The 14,893-nt window shown below is 46.3% G+C and overlaps 1 protein-coding gene across 1 annotated transcript in view; it reads left to right on the plus strand.

Annotated features, from left to right (window-relative positions):
• The first annotated feature begins 722 nt into the window (after positions 1-722).
• LOC107187836 (probable G-protein coupled receptor Mth-like 1) overlaps positions 723-14,893 on the plus strand; it is a 141,709-nt gene continuing 127,538 nt past the window's right edge. Inside the window, exons 1-3 of the mRNA XM_015576014.1 lie at positions 723-1,327; positions 4,061-4,330; positions 6,839-7,074. Coding sequence (XP_015431500.1) covers positions 810-1,327; positions 4,061-4,330; positions 6,839-7,074 — 1,024 coding nt within the window. The 5' untranslated portion in view covers positions 723-809. The remainder of the gene's footprint in view (positions 1,328-4,060; positions 4,331-6,838; positions 7,075-14,893) is intronic.

Raw genomic sequence — 14,893 nt, forward strand, 5'->3', positions numbered from 1 at the left:
CAAGGTACCGTTGCACTTCCGGCCAAAGGACGCCAATGGTGGGAGAGGGTGGGATCGAGCACGTGGCCCCGCGAATTCACCCCGCGACGCGAGACGAAGGTCGTCGCGAAGAAAGAAGAAGGCTGGGCCGATTGAATAAGGGCGGGAGCAGCGATCGTGTTGCGCGCGCAGCCACGGGCCACGCTGCTCCCGGTGGCTAGAGAGGTGGCCGCGTGGTCGGACCGCTTCAGTAACTCCGAAACCTTCGAGCGAGAGAGTCACGTCCGATCTCGTACCCGAGCGAACGACCGAGACGCGCCAAAAACACTTTTACTTCCGTCGCGTGTATTTCGCCAGCGACGTTGCTCTCTACCAATTTATACCGTCGTGTCGTGTGTACACCTTCTACAAAAGGAATTGAAAACAAGAAAGAACTATACGAAGATACATCGAGGTTCTGCCCGATGAATATTTCGTGACTGTTTACAAACGTCTTGGAGCGTGATCCCGTGTATTCGACCACAATTCTTTGTGTTCTCGACGAACCGTACGATATCGTGCCTTTTCCTGGTGACAGATTAAATCTACTCGAGATTCTTCGGTTCTGGACGATTGTTTACAAACTATTTGCGTGACTTCCAGGATCTAGAATCCTCGAAGAATTAGCATCGAATCCGTCCGTTACCAGTCGATCCAGTCGACTTACAGTGCCGTTGCAAGTTCTCCGTGTGTGATGGTCCCGAGTTAATCGAGCCTTCACGCGCGCGTGGGAACGTTACCGGTTGTGCCGTGCGTGTTTTGACCTCCGTTTGAAACTGGTTCTCGCGACGATGGCGATCCGTGCGATCCTTCTCGCGAGCCTCGCGATCGTAGTCGTTCTGTCGGAACCGATCGACTTCGCGCAGCCCCGCGTGACGGTGCTGAAGTGTTGCCGCGACATGGAGGAGCTGGTCCGTGAATCGGACGGCGAGCCGGAAACGTCGACCCGCTGCGAAGCCACTAAGAACCAGTGGAAACCGTTCATCTACTCGCCGTCCCAGCAAATGTTGCTGAACGCGCCACCGGCCGAATGGGACATCGTTCAGGGAAAGAAGCCGGAATGTGGGGACAACTCGGAGCTGACCTACGTGCCCTACAGAAAGACCAATCCGTTCGTGTTGCTCGACGACGGTCTGGCGATGCTCGACGTACATGCACGGGACAGATTCGAACCGGGCGATTATTGTGCGGACTCGAACGCTCTGCTGATCTGCGTGCCGAAGAGAATGGAGGGAAACCACGCTGCCGCGACCATGAGGCCACGAGTTCGGCAGTGCTGCGGCCATAACGCTGTTTTCCACGACGAAAAGTGAGTTTCCAGTTGATATTTCCAGGTGTTCAGAGCCTGTCTACAGAGATTCTTGTTGGAACTTATTTTGGAGTAATAATATATACGGTATTGCTGGTTTTTTTAATTTATGTTTTGGTTTGTTTATCTTATGGTAATTATAAGACGTGACGGAGTATCTTCAAGGTAGGACTCGTGGTAGTGATTCTTCTTGGGCGGGTTAATACAGATTTAAGATTGACGTAGATTCTTGTAGATTGAGGATTAAATTCCGGGAGGAGGATTTCTATTAGGTTAGATAGCTTAATAGGGCGTAGCAGACGTCTAGTAAATGAACGATCCGGGTCCAGGGTGTCTGGGATACTCCTTTTCTCTCTACAATCTGTGACTAATGTCAGTCTAAACTCGTTCGGAGGGGTTAGTATAATGTGAATCTGTCAGGTTTGGACCACGGGATCTGACACAGCCCGTATCTCACGGGCACACTTGGTCTATGGACGATTAGATTAATATTACAGTCCATTATCCGGATAGATTGAGACTGAAACGGGACCGTAAACCATCGGCAACAATACACCTGATATCAATTATCTCGTCACGCTTTAAACACGGGTGTATCTATGTTTACATGTCCCCGAATGATTGAAAGTCAGGGAGTCAATGTCCTGATTCGCCGGTATGTACATACACGAGAAAAAACAGTGTCGTAATCCTTCGTTGTTGAGGTGACAGGTAGATTAACTGGGAAATAAAGACTACGTAAACGCTTAAGAATAGCATTGAAGGCTCCGTGACGATCGTGTTACATGTAATCTGAGCGATAAAAGTTTGAGTATTCATTTAGATTCCTGTATTGCAATATTTAAGTATACTTCAGAGGTGCAAAGTATGTTGGAGTCACGCTGATATTGCACTCTCCGATGCTACTAGAACACAGAAAATACATAAACTCAATAACATTCAAAACCTAAAGACCCAAGATAACGTTCAAGAGGTCGTGTTATGATGTCCCTTCGAAAGAAAACAAACCAGTTCGAAGTCTCTTTAAATTGCTCTAACGGTTAAGTACGGGGCACTCTCGAGAGTACAATCCAGCAAAGCCAAACTGAAATTGCACTCTCGAAACCGTAGACATCCTCTGAGCAACCCCCCCCTAAACTAAACTGCAGGTCTACTGACCCTAGGCGCCCCGCTGCGCGTTGCAAAGCATACAAATTTCTGACTGGAAGGGACAGAAGGAAACATCGACACAATAATTGCCGGAAAAACGATAAAAGTTCGGGTATGGGGATGTGGGAGAGACAGAGAAGTCGAGAAAATCGTTCGAACAGCGGGTTCAAGAGAATATTCTACCGTTTCTGGATGGAGTGATCGCCTGGCGACGATTGATGAAATTTATCGGTTTCACCTGACGTGTCGTCGTATTTTTTTATATTGAAAGCTCGGTTCCTGTCGTTCGTGACACGTCCGGGTCAAAAATGAATGATCGCTGGTGCGGGCCACGCCAGAGAAAGAGAGTCACCCTCGAACGCGCGTTGTTTGCGATGCAAGCGTGTGACGGTTCGGGTAAACAGAGAGAACCGCGGGGCTCCGTTTTAATCGCGTTCCCAATCGGCCCGAGTACCGTGGCGTTCCGTGGACTTTGTTAGCATTCTGCGTAGCCAACGCGCGTGTTTCCTAGATAAATTCCTGCGATACGACCTTTCTTTTTTTCTTTCTTTCTTATTTTTTCATGGCGTACGAGGGTTCTATTCCCCGTGTGTCCGATTTCTATTCACGGGTCGAGAGTTTACGTATATGCAGAACGATGGGCGTCCGCTGACAAGGGAAGGACCTAAATTGTGTGATTCGATTTTAACGGGGTTTTGTAAGATGTTAGATGTAGACATTCGATCATTTTAAAGGTATAAACAATGAAAGTTAAGAAGGCAAATTACTGAAGTATAAGGTTGTTTGGCTGAAATATTTCTGTTTTACTTTGTCAATACAATTTCGATAACTTTGACTTTGTATTCATATATCTTGGAGGTTCGTAACTTTGATTGTTTATATCTTTAAAATTATCGAGTTTCTACACTTAATATTCCATAAATATCATTAGGAACACTGTATAGTATAATTTCACAAAATCCTGTTAAAATCGAAGTCTGACAATTGGGGTCCTTTCCATGCAAGTACGAATTCCACACGTGACTCCGCATTTTCAATCAACGTGACTCACAAACTCTACCGTAACCCGATGTCAACGCACTCTGTTCAGAAAACGAAATATTTCGACTTTCTCTACTCGATTCGTGTGTATATCACTCGAGAGAGAATCGCTGGATGGCTACTGCGTTAAAGAGAACACTTTCACCCATGTTCTTAAGTACCATTTGTATATATATATGTAGGGGAGAGTTGCCTATTTTGGACCAATTTTTTATTTCTTTCTCTTACACAAGCATAGAACATCGCAGGTATAAGATAGTAATGTTCGCATTGTATAAAGGTAAAAATGTTGCAAAATGCATAAAGAAGGAAAAAAAACATATATGAGCTTATGATGCAAATGGGTTAACTCGATATACCCAACGGAAAATCTGTAAATATATTTTTTTATAGAGATACACAAATGGTCCAAACTAGGTGCTGGTCCAATATAAGCAATGCTCCCCTATATATTTACCTACATCCTCAAATTTTAAATAGAGATATCTCGATGATTGCATTCGATCGATCAGAGGTACACCGAAAAATTTCTAATTGTTACAGGCACACATGCGCGATCCTGAAGGAGGCCGTGGACGACACGCCGTTGCTACCAAACGCATCCTCCGCCGTCGAGATCGTGCCCGGTTTTCCGAGCTGTCCACGTTTCGATAATTTCTCGATCGTCGGTGACACTAAGGACGCGATATTGTTACCAGACGGCGGCATGGAAATCGGCGGTGTCACTTTACCAGCTGGCCAGTTCTGCGTCGAGAGGATCAAGGAGCTAAAGGTGTCAAAGGTGTTCGCCTGCGCCGAACACGATTCCCAAAGGTTCGTAAAAAGATTTTCTTACTTTTTTTTTTTTACACAACTCCTTTTGCCGTATCACAGGCGCAACCACGATTCTGTTCGATAGCCACGGTTACGCGTGGCGTAAGTTTATTACGTTTCCTTCTCGTTTCTCGAGACCGCTCGGGCACGATTTGCTCTCGTTAGCGCTGCGCTGCTGGTCCTCGAACTTGATCGTGTTCCGAGTCGACGGAACGCACGCGTTTCTTCGTTAATCAAAATTAACGTAACGAGACGAACGCCGGCTGGTAAGTCGCCCGGGAAAATGCACGACAACCGAGCGCGAAACGGTGAGTAATGGATAAACAAGCTGTGCTCGACCGTCTGAAATAATAATTGCCTCGCGTACGCGGTTTTCGGGATTCACGGATGCGAATCGGGGTTAACCGTGTAAATGCAGCTCTCTCGGGCACCTTTTAATTTATTTCCGATCGATCGACCCGGGTCTGCTCGGTGTGGCCCACTTCGAACCAGCCGGGAACGGATGTTTTTCTTTTTTTTTCTCGCTCGAGGTGGGTATCGACTGATCCGATCTGGATTTATCGTATGGCTTAATTGCAACGTTCGATGTAGTACGTATTCCCCGACGAGGTGCCGATACGCCCGACGTTACTCCGGCTTCGATTGACGACACCGCCAGAAAAAAGTCGGCTGCCTCACTTTCACTCCTCTCTCTCACGAAGAATTTCTAGGTCACATCCGTGGGTTACTGCGCGTCATCCACGAGCGCGTTCCAGGTCGGCGATGACCCACTCCAATCGGAACGAACCTTTTTTTTTCCATCCCCGACCTGTCGATAACGAAAGGAAAAGTACATACTTGAGGCCTTGATACTCGTATCGTTGGTATTTTCTTTTTTTCTTGGAATAACAGAATCTGTAGATTTTATTGTGTCGGTTGTACCTGTCCCGTTGCAACGAGTGTCGACAGAGCCTTCGTTGTAACAGGTGTCTTGAATGAATTCTTAAAGATATACATACACTAGCGGCGAAAAATATGGGGAGCCCAGGTGTCGATAATTAAAGAAAGAGAAAAATATTATTCTCCACATATTTGATAAAAGTAATGTGGAGAATAATATTTTTCAAAAAATTACTGTTATAATTTAATATTTTTCCAAAACTGACCAGAAACGACTCCTGCATGTATCGATTTCATAACTTTAATTACATCGTAACAGAATAATGAGTTACTAAAACGGAATTTTAAAGATAACATCTACACGTCGGTAGTAATTACTCGTACGCTGTCGCCTATCCGAAATGAAATGTCCTAATCATCGTCGAACGTCGGTATCCGGTGTATTATGGATTCCGTTTGGAGCAGTAGGACGGGCTCGGTTTCGTCGAGCCTCGGGATTCCGGGACACGATGGCCGGTAATAGGGTCCGTGGCTCTCAAGAGTCCCCGGAAATTACACACAGAAAACGTATCGCGCCGTGGGTCGGCTGGTGCACGGGTTTCGCGTGTAATTTGCAAAGCAACGCTCGAAACTCAATTAACGCGAACGTTTACACGAGGCCTGGAGGAGGAGGAGGCAGTCTAGCTTTTACAAGTGACCGCTGCCACCGCACCGTCTGAAGCAACCACAGCAACGAACAGTTTTGTTTGGTGTATAATGTGTTCGTAAGGGTTTACACACCGTTCCCTGATAACACGTGGAAAAGTTCCAATCGCCGCGGCCTACGATCCGATCGATCGACGAAAGACAGGCGAATACCTTCGCATGTGGAGAGATGCATTGCGGATAACGCAGTAATGACTCGATGCTCGATACGTACCAGCGGCGATTAGTCGGGAAATGTTTCTTCTCTGCTCTTCCGGCAGTCACGCGAGCTCCGGTTTAAACGTTCCCCTCCGTGAGGTGACTAAGCTGAAATCATCTCTTCGAGAATCGGTGAAACGTTTCTCTCGACGGGAACTTTCACTCGCCGAGAGAAACAGGTTGGCCGATTCGCGTCGAAATTCCGGAACCGGTGTACGCGAACGTTTCGTGGAATGAGAATCAACTTTTCAGGCGAACGATGATCAGCTGAAATTTTAAGAGCTGCTTAGTTCAACGTGAACGAATATCTTGCGTCAGTTTTAAAAGGCTTTGGAATTTCATTGAACGTAGGTTGCACGAGGTTATATGTACCTAACCTTTTCGCTGGTGTCGCCATATATGTACACACGTGTGTAATCAAAGACGTTCGTTCGGAAATGCGTGTCATTTCTGTGACTATGTAGTTATCAAATATCGATATCCATGTATAATTCTTCAGCGAAACGATTGAACACGAAATCCCTGATTGGGACATATTTTCTTAATTAACCCTTGGAAGGTGGATTGTCTGGGACGGACATAGCAGGCAAATGCAAGGTTATTTTGAACCATAGAATTTTTGTTCTACACAGGTTCGAAGTGGGAACTATGCATAAAATGTACAAACACGTAAGATCGCACAAACTTACGATTCCTAAATATAATTCTGTTTTCTAATCCTTCCAGACCAAAGATGCAGGCCGCCGACATCCGGTTCACCTTGTACCCGGTGGGCTTCATCATTAGCGCGGTGTTCCTCGCGGCCACGTTGGCCGCTGGTTGGCTGTTGCCGGCTTCTCATCACGTTCTGCACTGGCGGTGCCAGACCCATCATGTCGCCTGCCTGATGCTAGGCGATATTCTCATGGCAATCATTCAGCTGGCCGGTGTTTCCCTGCACGGCGGAAGCTGCAAGGTGCTCGGTGAGTCATCCCATTTTATCGCTCTTTACTTTCCACGGCACCCCTGAAATCCATTGACCGTGTCTCCCCCCTTTCCGTGGGAGCTGCTGGTTTTTCTTCACGGAGATTAAAACAAAATGACGAACGAGATAGCTCTCGCGGGCTGTCATCGGGGTATATACCAGCTTCGCGAGCAATCGTCTATGACTCAGACGCGCGCGTAAGCCTAGTTACGATACTTCAAGGACTATAAGGTGTTTACGTAAAAAGAAAACGAACCAACTTAAGCATTGGAACACGATTCCACGCCCTGAAAGTCAGATTCCGCGATTGAACGATCCATCGCTACTGCGCTAAGAACTTTCAATGCACACGATAATCGAACGTTCCTTGAACCCCACTTCCAGCTGAGCCGAGTCACTTTTGATCCGTGTTTTTAGTCCAGTGATAATATCGCACTCCTGCGAGAAAAGTGTCACAAGTCAGAAATTGTCAATTCTCACTTTATCTCATAAAATATATTCCAATACGTAGTTCTACCATCCAGAAAAATGTCACAAGTTGAAGTCCAATACCTTAAGCGACATGGTATCACTTTGTTTAATATATGAAATGCTACGTGAATGAATCAGTTTATTTTCGCTCTCCCGAAAAATTACACGTTTTCGACTTGTGACACTTTTCTTGCCAGGGTGTGATATAAGTGTCACTAGATAATATTTAAAACTTTAATATGGGTCAAAAGTGACCTGGATCGACTTGTTTTTGGTTGGCGGTTCCAGTCATAACTAGATTATTTCTAAATGTAACAATGAGAAATTTTCACTTGAAGTAAAATACGTCGACGGTCAGTCGCGAAAAGAGCCTATCGCTAAGCTCACAGTCGTCGTCGGGTGAATGATTCGTATTCGACTGCTCAGTGTCGTTTCGAACGCGTGGATGAATAATTTCATGCTCCATCCCCTCCCCTCGGTAAAAAGGCGCGATTTCCGCGTAAAATTAATCGCCATCGAGTCGATTAAATGCGGTTCGAAACGCACCCTAACGCAGCCCCGTGTTTCAAGCCTCGACCCGAATTTTTCTCCTCGCGAACAATCGCGTCCGATTATACGCACCGAGCCGAAGTTATGCGGCTAAATACACCGATGGAATTCGAATTCGCCGGTCGACCGAACGCCGTCGGGGTCCGAAGCTTTATTTGCCGGTTCGTACCCTCGCCCCTCTTCGAGCTGCGGACTAATTATTCGGATAATCGTGGTAATCCCTCGCAAAGCCTCGTTTCGATCGCGAGAATCGATTACCACCGTGCACCTGCGAGCTTGTGCATCGTCTCCTCGTGTCCGGTCCAGGGTCTCTCATTTGCATCTCGTCCCCAATCCTCCAGCCATGATCTCGCCTCTTTCGCAATCTATGTGTGCGTGCCTTCTCGCGAACAGATTCACCTCGGTCCATTTTGCGGGGTTACGGAGGGAGGGACGGTTATGTTGATGCCGGGAAACCGAGGGAATTTGCATGGAGCGTATTTCTTTCCCCTTACGCCCGTAATCCGTTCCGAGTTGGAACCAACCGGACCGCCACGGATAATACGACCACGAGGGGGGAACCAGTAAATGTCCACAGAAATTTTCTGTTTTTTTTTTTTACTTGTTCTTTCGCTGCGACACACACACACAGCTTTCCGTCGTTTATTTCATAAGCAATACGATCTCCCGATGGACACCGAAGGTTTATGACTTCCGGTGGGAGCAGCGTTTAACGTTGCAGCCAGAAGGGCCGGAGCTCTCTGGGCCATCGGGGAAAAGGAGGACTCGTGGGGAAAGGAGAAAGTGGGACGGCCATGCCGAGTGACCCACAATCCGTACTCTTTCGGTGTACTTCTTGTGGTTTTTTTTCTCTCTTCTCGCTGTGTGCACCTTCTTCTTCGCCAGCGAGCGGAAACTTTTTTCGTTCCATTGGATTATCCGAGAGTTTCGTCCGGTGTATGTCTGTTTCGGGGGCCAATCTGATCGCGCTGACGCATCGGAGGATGTAAATCGAATCGATTTGTTGGTTACATTGTCTGAACAAGAATTAATCTGTTGGTATAAAAATTGGTGTAGTAGTTGCTGTTTCGATGTAGATCAGAATTTTTTACTCCTCTTGGTGGGTACTATGAGCCTCTAAATCAGCGGTTCTCAATCTGAGGGGTACGTTCTTGGTTCTTAGGGGTAAACGAAAAGAATTGAAATAATAGAAGCTTTATAAATTACAACCATTTTTCTAATATTGGAGCGTACTATTTATGGAATTTGGTGGTACGCAAGTCAAAAATAATTAGGAACTGCTGTTCGAAAATTTCGCCCCTTTCGTTGACCACGTCGAGTAGAAACAATACAAAATTAAACTAACCAACGATCACCCTCGTTCACGAATCGAAGAGTGAACCGAAACTCATTATTATATCCCAGAGGAAGTATTAAAATTCACAACCATTTTTACCACGTTCGTTTCTATGGTGATCATTCAAGGTACCAGACGCCCGTAACAGTCTTCCCATATTAAAAAATTCATCTCGATTATGCTCGTCGAAATTCAGTTTCCCGATGTTAACTTCGTGTTCGATGGTCTTGACGGTTACACGAGCGGAATAATTCGCGATCGGAAATTTACTCGGTCCTTAAGTCAGTGGTCCTCTCGACCCCGTATTCAAGAGTTCTATTTCCGGCCGATCAGCCAGACAGCGGAATAAATCGACGTTTCCACGAGTCTCGCCGACAGACCCGCGAGCACGGTGTGTGTTTGACTTCCGCGAAAGTTGAAATTTATTTTTCCGTGTCGCGCGTCCGCTCGAAGTTCCCGGAAGCTTCCTCTCCGGGCGCACGTTCGCCATCTGATCGTCACAAGCCTCGAAATTCGACCTGTGCGCGTCTTTCTATAAACGCTCACGCGTTGTTTACGACACAATTCATAGATACAGTGCACGGTTCTCACGTAACCGGATTCTTCTGTGGACGAGGATTTCAAGGATGGAGTCAGAAAAAAACAAGGAAACAATTTTTACGCACGCATCCGGTTGACTGTGCGGTTTTTCGACCGAAACCTCGCGTTCTCCAGCTCGTTGTCGCGAGCCACGTTCTTCTCTACCGGTGTTGAATTACGAGGCCGTGGACACGCGGCAGAATTTCGCGCTGGCATTGCACCGCGCTGCCTCGAACGATCGAGAAGCCGGTTCATCGAGCAACGCTATGTAACGGTAGTCGTTGGTTTTTCTTCTTCAACGGCGGAAAACGTCGATCGTACGTGGAATCGGCTCGATCCGTCCTTGGCTGTGACGAGAAGCTATTGAATAACGGGTTAAACGTTTCGCGACGGCAATTACCCGAGGCTTTTTTCAACGCTTCGGAGGACTGTGTACACCACTCTGTGTTGGTATGCGGTCGAACCGATTACACGCTCGGGTTATGCTGTTTCATTTTATCTCGTGTCTTTTTTGTTTCACGGCAATTGCGAGGGGATTTAGGCCTACTGTCCACTAAGGAGTCTCGTCATAGACACGTCAGCGTAGCGTACAACATTCAGCGCTTGAGTTTCTGTCCATTTGAGCGTATTGGAAGCGTACAAAAAGCTTGATTTTCCTCATTCGCGAAGATGTCGGGCGACGAGGAGGACCTTATCGCCTTATGTTGTAATTATATTCAACAGCGTGAAAGTCGGAAAAGATATTGGTCACATCCTTACATAGAAGAGAACATAAATGATCGTGTATTTCATTTTTTTTTTTCTATAGAATGAATAAAAAGACGTGCAAGAATTTAGTGTATTTGGTAGCTCCGCTAATCAAAAAACAAGACACTAAAATGCGATGTAGTGTTAGGCATGTACAAACATGGCTATTTTTTCTATTTTCTTATATTTCATGGACAGTAGGCCTTACGATCTCGTGGCGCAACACCGTGTATCGTGACGTGGTTATACACGCGTTGCGTGCTCGATTTCGCGCCAGTCGTGTGTCCCACGGTAGCGAAAATCTTCGATCCGCGAGACGATGAAACAGTTTTGTCCTTGAAGGATATCCTGGGAGGCTGTAAAATGTTTCTGTAATTGTTTTCGATGTCGTCGAGCTAGTTAGAGCGAGGTCGGACGATTCATTTCCAGCGGAGGACATCGTTGAATCTCGTAATCGAAAGTTTGTCGTTACACTAAAAAGGATGAGCTTCTTCTAGTTATTTCAAATGATATATTCGAGTCTCCACTTCGACTCGTTGACTCTGTCCAACGTTAAGAAAATATAGAACGTAATTTCGCGTGTGTTGGAAAAAACCTGACGGAACGGACGAAAAGAAAGGCGCACGAAGAGAGACACGGTCATTTCGTAGAGTCGTCATCCTCCGAGACGTTATAAATACGGACGAGTGACCGGTGAAAAATCGAGGAAAGAGCCCTGCTACAGTCGAGAGAACAAATACGAGTTGCGGGAACAAAAATTCGTGACTTTTCGTTGAGGGAATGGACGTTTTTGCCGTCATTAATTCCGGGTGGGATATCGTCGCCGTCATGGCGCGGGGGCGAGTTTCTTACTTGTTAAGAGACGACGGGGGCGCAGAGATTATGGATCCGTATCCTCTGGACGGACGAGCGAGAACGAATGAAAGGAGAGAAATAAAGAAACTGAACGAACCCGCACGTTTGTCGAGACTTATTCGGTGAACGATCGTGAATCGAGGAAGCGGCTCGCCCGTAAATGAGAAGATCTTCGTCTGACTAGGATATATCATGGGATTAAGAGATCACCAGAAACCAAACTGACTTTTAAGGATGAGAACCGCGAAAAGGAATCGAAACTAGTTTAAATTAATCTTTACACTAATGAAGCATCAACTAAATTTCCCTAACCCTTCAAAAAGATGGGATTTAAAACGGTGAAACCGGTCATTTTACTGGTCGTGGTACATTTAGTGTAAAACCAGAAACGACATTGCTCGAGTTTGTATGCAAATCAATTGCATGACGCTACACCACGGAATAAAAAATCGTTTCGTCCGATTGGTAGTCATAGAACGATTCCGGGTCGGGGTTCATTATTCACTTGGAAGCTGCGCGCAGACGGCCCAGGGCAAGAAAGCACACACGGAACCTATCCGTGACGCAGAAATGGAAACCTGCGCTCTCGATTTCCCCTCGTTGGCTCGTTCAGGATGCGGATCGTCGACGGGTTTTCCCCATAGAAGGCAGCGTTCGGTCTCTATACATGTGTTCTCGGTCAAAGTCACGGCGAGGCAATCTTGGGTCACGGTGTTTTCTTAAGAAATACGGTTACGGGGAACGGAGAAGAGGTCAGAAGGACCGAAACGAAGGAACTGCAGATATACAGGGTGGGTCAGTAATAACGCGTTACTTATTAGTTCTATCAAAACATATTTTAATGAACCGTGTAGCATTTTAAGAGATGGATCGGATGGATAGAATTTGATTTTTTCATAACTTATTGATTTTTAGATCTCGAGGTGACCTTGAGTTCTTTCAAATTCAATGCATCTTTTTTTTTTAACTTAATAAACTCAAGGTCACCTTGATATCTCAAAACAAAATAAGATATAAAAACAATTTGTATCCATCCGATGATTAATCCCTGATACATTTAATAGGTAACGAGTTATTTTAGATAGTAGTCGTTATTGATTCACCCTGTATATGTATGTATACGTCTGTTTTCTCGACGAACCGAGGAAAAAGTGGTGTTGAATGGTTCTCGCCTGGGCGTAGCGCGATACACAGTCATTTCCAGGGAATACCGAAGTCTAGGGATCGATTGGAAAGGAGTTACGATACAAGCGCCGTGCTCGCTGATCGTCTCGATCGTGTGGCCGAAGGTCGTGTCGATCCTTCGACGGCGCTGGCGCGCCGGAAGAAGAGTTTCCATGAAGTCATCCGGCTCGAGAGGCACGGGAGACATTCGCGCAAGGTCGAAAGTAATTAAAAGTGAATCGAGTAGTTGGGCGAAAGAGGGGGCCCAAGAGCTCTCGCGAGCAGAGCGCAATTAAAGCGTTACACGGCGATGACGTCCTCTTACGCGTGTGCTCGTTCGAAGAACGGAATCCAGGGAATTTGACTTCGATATCGAGCTTAATATCACGATCTAGACGGAGAAGGATTCAGAATATTCTTGGACCGCTCTAATAGGACGGTCCAGATTGGAATCCTCTTTCTTTGTGACTGGTAATTGTGATAAGTCGTCTTCGCGAAGTATACAGCTTCTGATGCGAGCCCACCCATCAACAACGGAGCCTTTTTATAACCAATTAGCCTTCTGGTCGTAACAAAAATGCGACCATCTCGGGGGCCAAGTCCTGTTTCGATCTATTTTAACAGGTGACGAAACTTCTTTGGAAGTCTTTCGACGACTCGCGCTCTGTTTGTCTTCGAGCATATTCAGTGGAAAAGAAAGGAGTTCAGTCAACGGTGGTTCGACTTAATTGAAAGATAAGATACGCGGTGGAATGCTGCGACGTCTTTATTTATTTTTCTATGCTCGAGTTCGGGGTGTTGATCAACGTCCTCGGCTAATTAGACTGAAATAACGTTATACGGGGATTTCGTGTACCATCAGGGATCTCACATAGAGTATCGTTCTTTTTCTCTCTTGAATTCGTTAGCCCGTTCGCGTGTCTCCGTAGTCGGGGACGTGTCACCCTCGTGAAACGAGTTCGTCTGATAATTGTCGGTTGTCACTGGCACCGGTCGCGTTTCGGGCCGAATTCGCGCGGGCTTGGAATAATTGAAACAATTACTGGGAATAAATTGTTCTCTGCTTGTCCGACTAACCGAAGCACGAATTACAAAAACAAAAAAGCAACAAACCCAAACTCGAATGTCTCGCGATAGATTTTACTCTGGGATAACGTGGGAGGAAATAGACTGGGAAATAAAAAAAAATTCTTAAATTGCACCGGTGTCTACGACTGTCAAGCTCGACGAGAATTTTCTCGTAAGAAAATTACCCGTCCACCTGGACGATGGAAATTGCGTTACAAGAAACCTGGAGGTGGGGGCACAGTCTAGCTCGGTTCCCTCTCGGTTTTTCCGCTGCGGAAGTTTCCGGTACGCGACAGAACCGCCTTTCTTCGTAGGTGCGACGACGTCTCTGAAAAAAACCGGGACGGTTTTCGTGATTCGCCAGGTTTAATACGGTTTTTACGACTCCGTGAAAATTGTCACGGTTTCGCGGTTTTATTATCATCCGGACACACGGTGCACGCTCCGCTGGCTTCTGTCCGACGAGCGAGGCGAGCCAGCGCGAGAGAGCGGAACTCCGAACAGCAGCAGAAATCCGTGGAAAGTAGAAAAAAAAAAAAGAAAAGAATGGCGTTACACGTGAGGGAGGGGGATTGCAGGCGGCGAGAGATTAGCGCTCGCCGTTATAAAATGACTGAACCTGCGGCGAACGTTACATAATATTTGGACAAGAGAGAGACCGGGTCGCCGGTGAACATTCTGCTGGTAGGCGCAATAATAACTCGCGTGTTCAGGGCGAAATTAGGCACGGAGTTTCTAATTTTATCGTCGTTTACGGGGAATTTATTTGCGATGCGCACGGCATACTTACCGTTCCGCGTGAAATCGATTCTCCTGGAACGTTGCGAAAATGATCTCGATCGAAACATACGAATCGTCCAGCTGCGGTACTCGGTTCCAGATACCATAACGTATAGAACAGATTCCTTTCTGGATCGAATCGGCCAATGAATTAAAATTTTTATTTCTATCCAATGGACAGAATTCGAGGGACTCGTAGAAAAATACAGCAATTCGTTCAATGGACACACGCTAGCCAGTGGGATTTATCGCGAAGAATTTTTCTGAA

The sequence above is a fragment of the Dufourea novaeangliae genome, unplaced genomic scaffold, assembly GCF_001272555.1.
Source record: "Dufourea novaeangliae isolate 0120121106 unplaced genomic scaffold, ASM127255v1 scaffold112, whole genome shotgun sequence".
In the NCBI taxonomy this organism is placed as follows: domain Eukaryota; kingdom Metazoa; phylum Arthropoda; class Insecta; order Hymenoptera; family Halictidae; genus Dufourea; species Dufourea novaeangliae.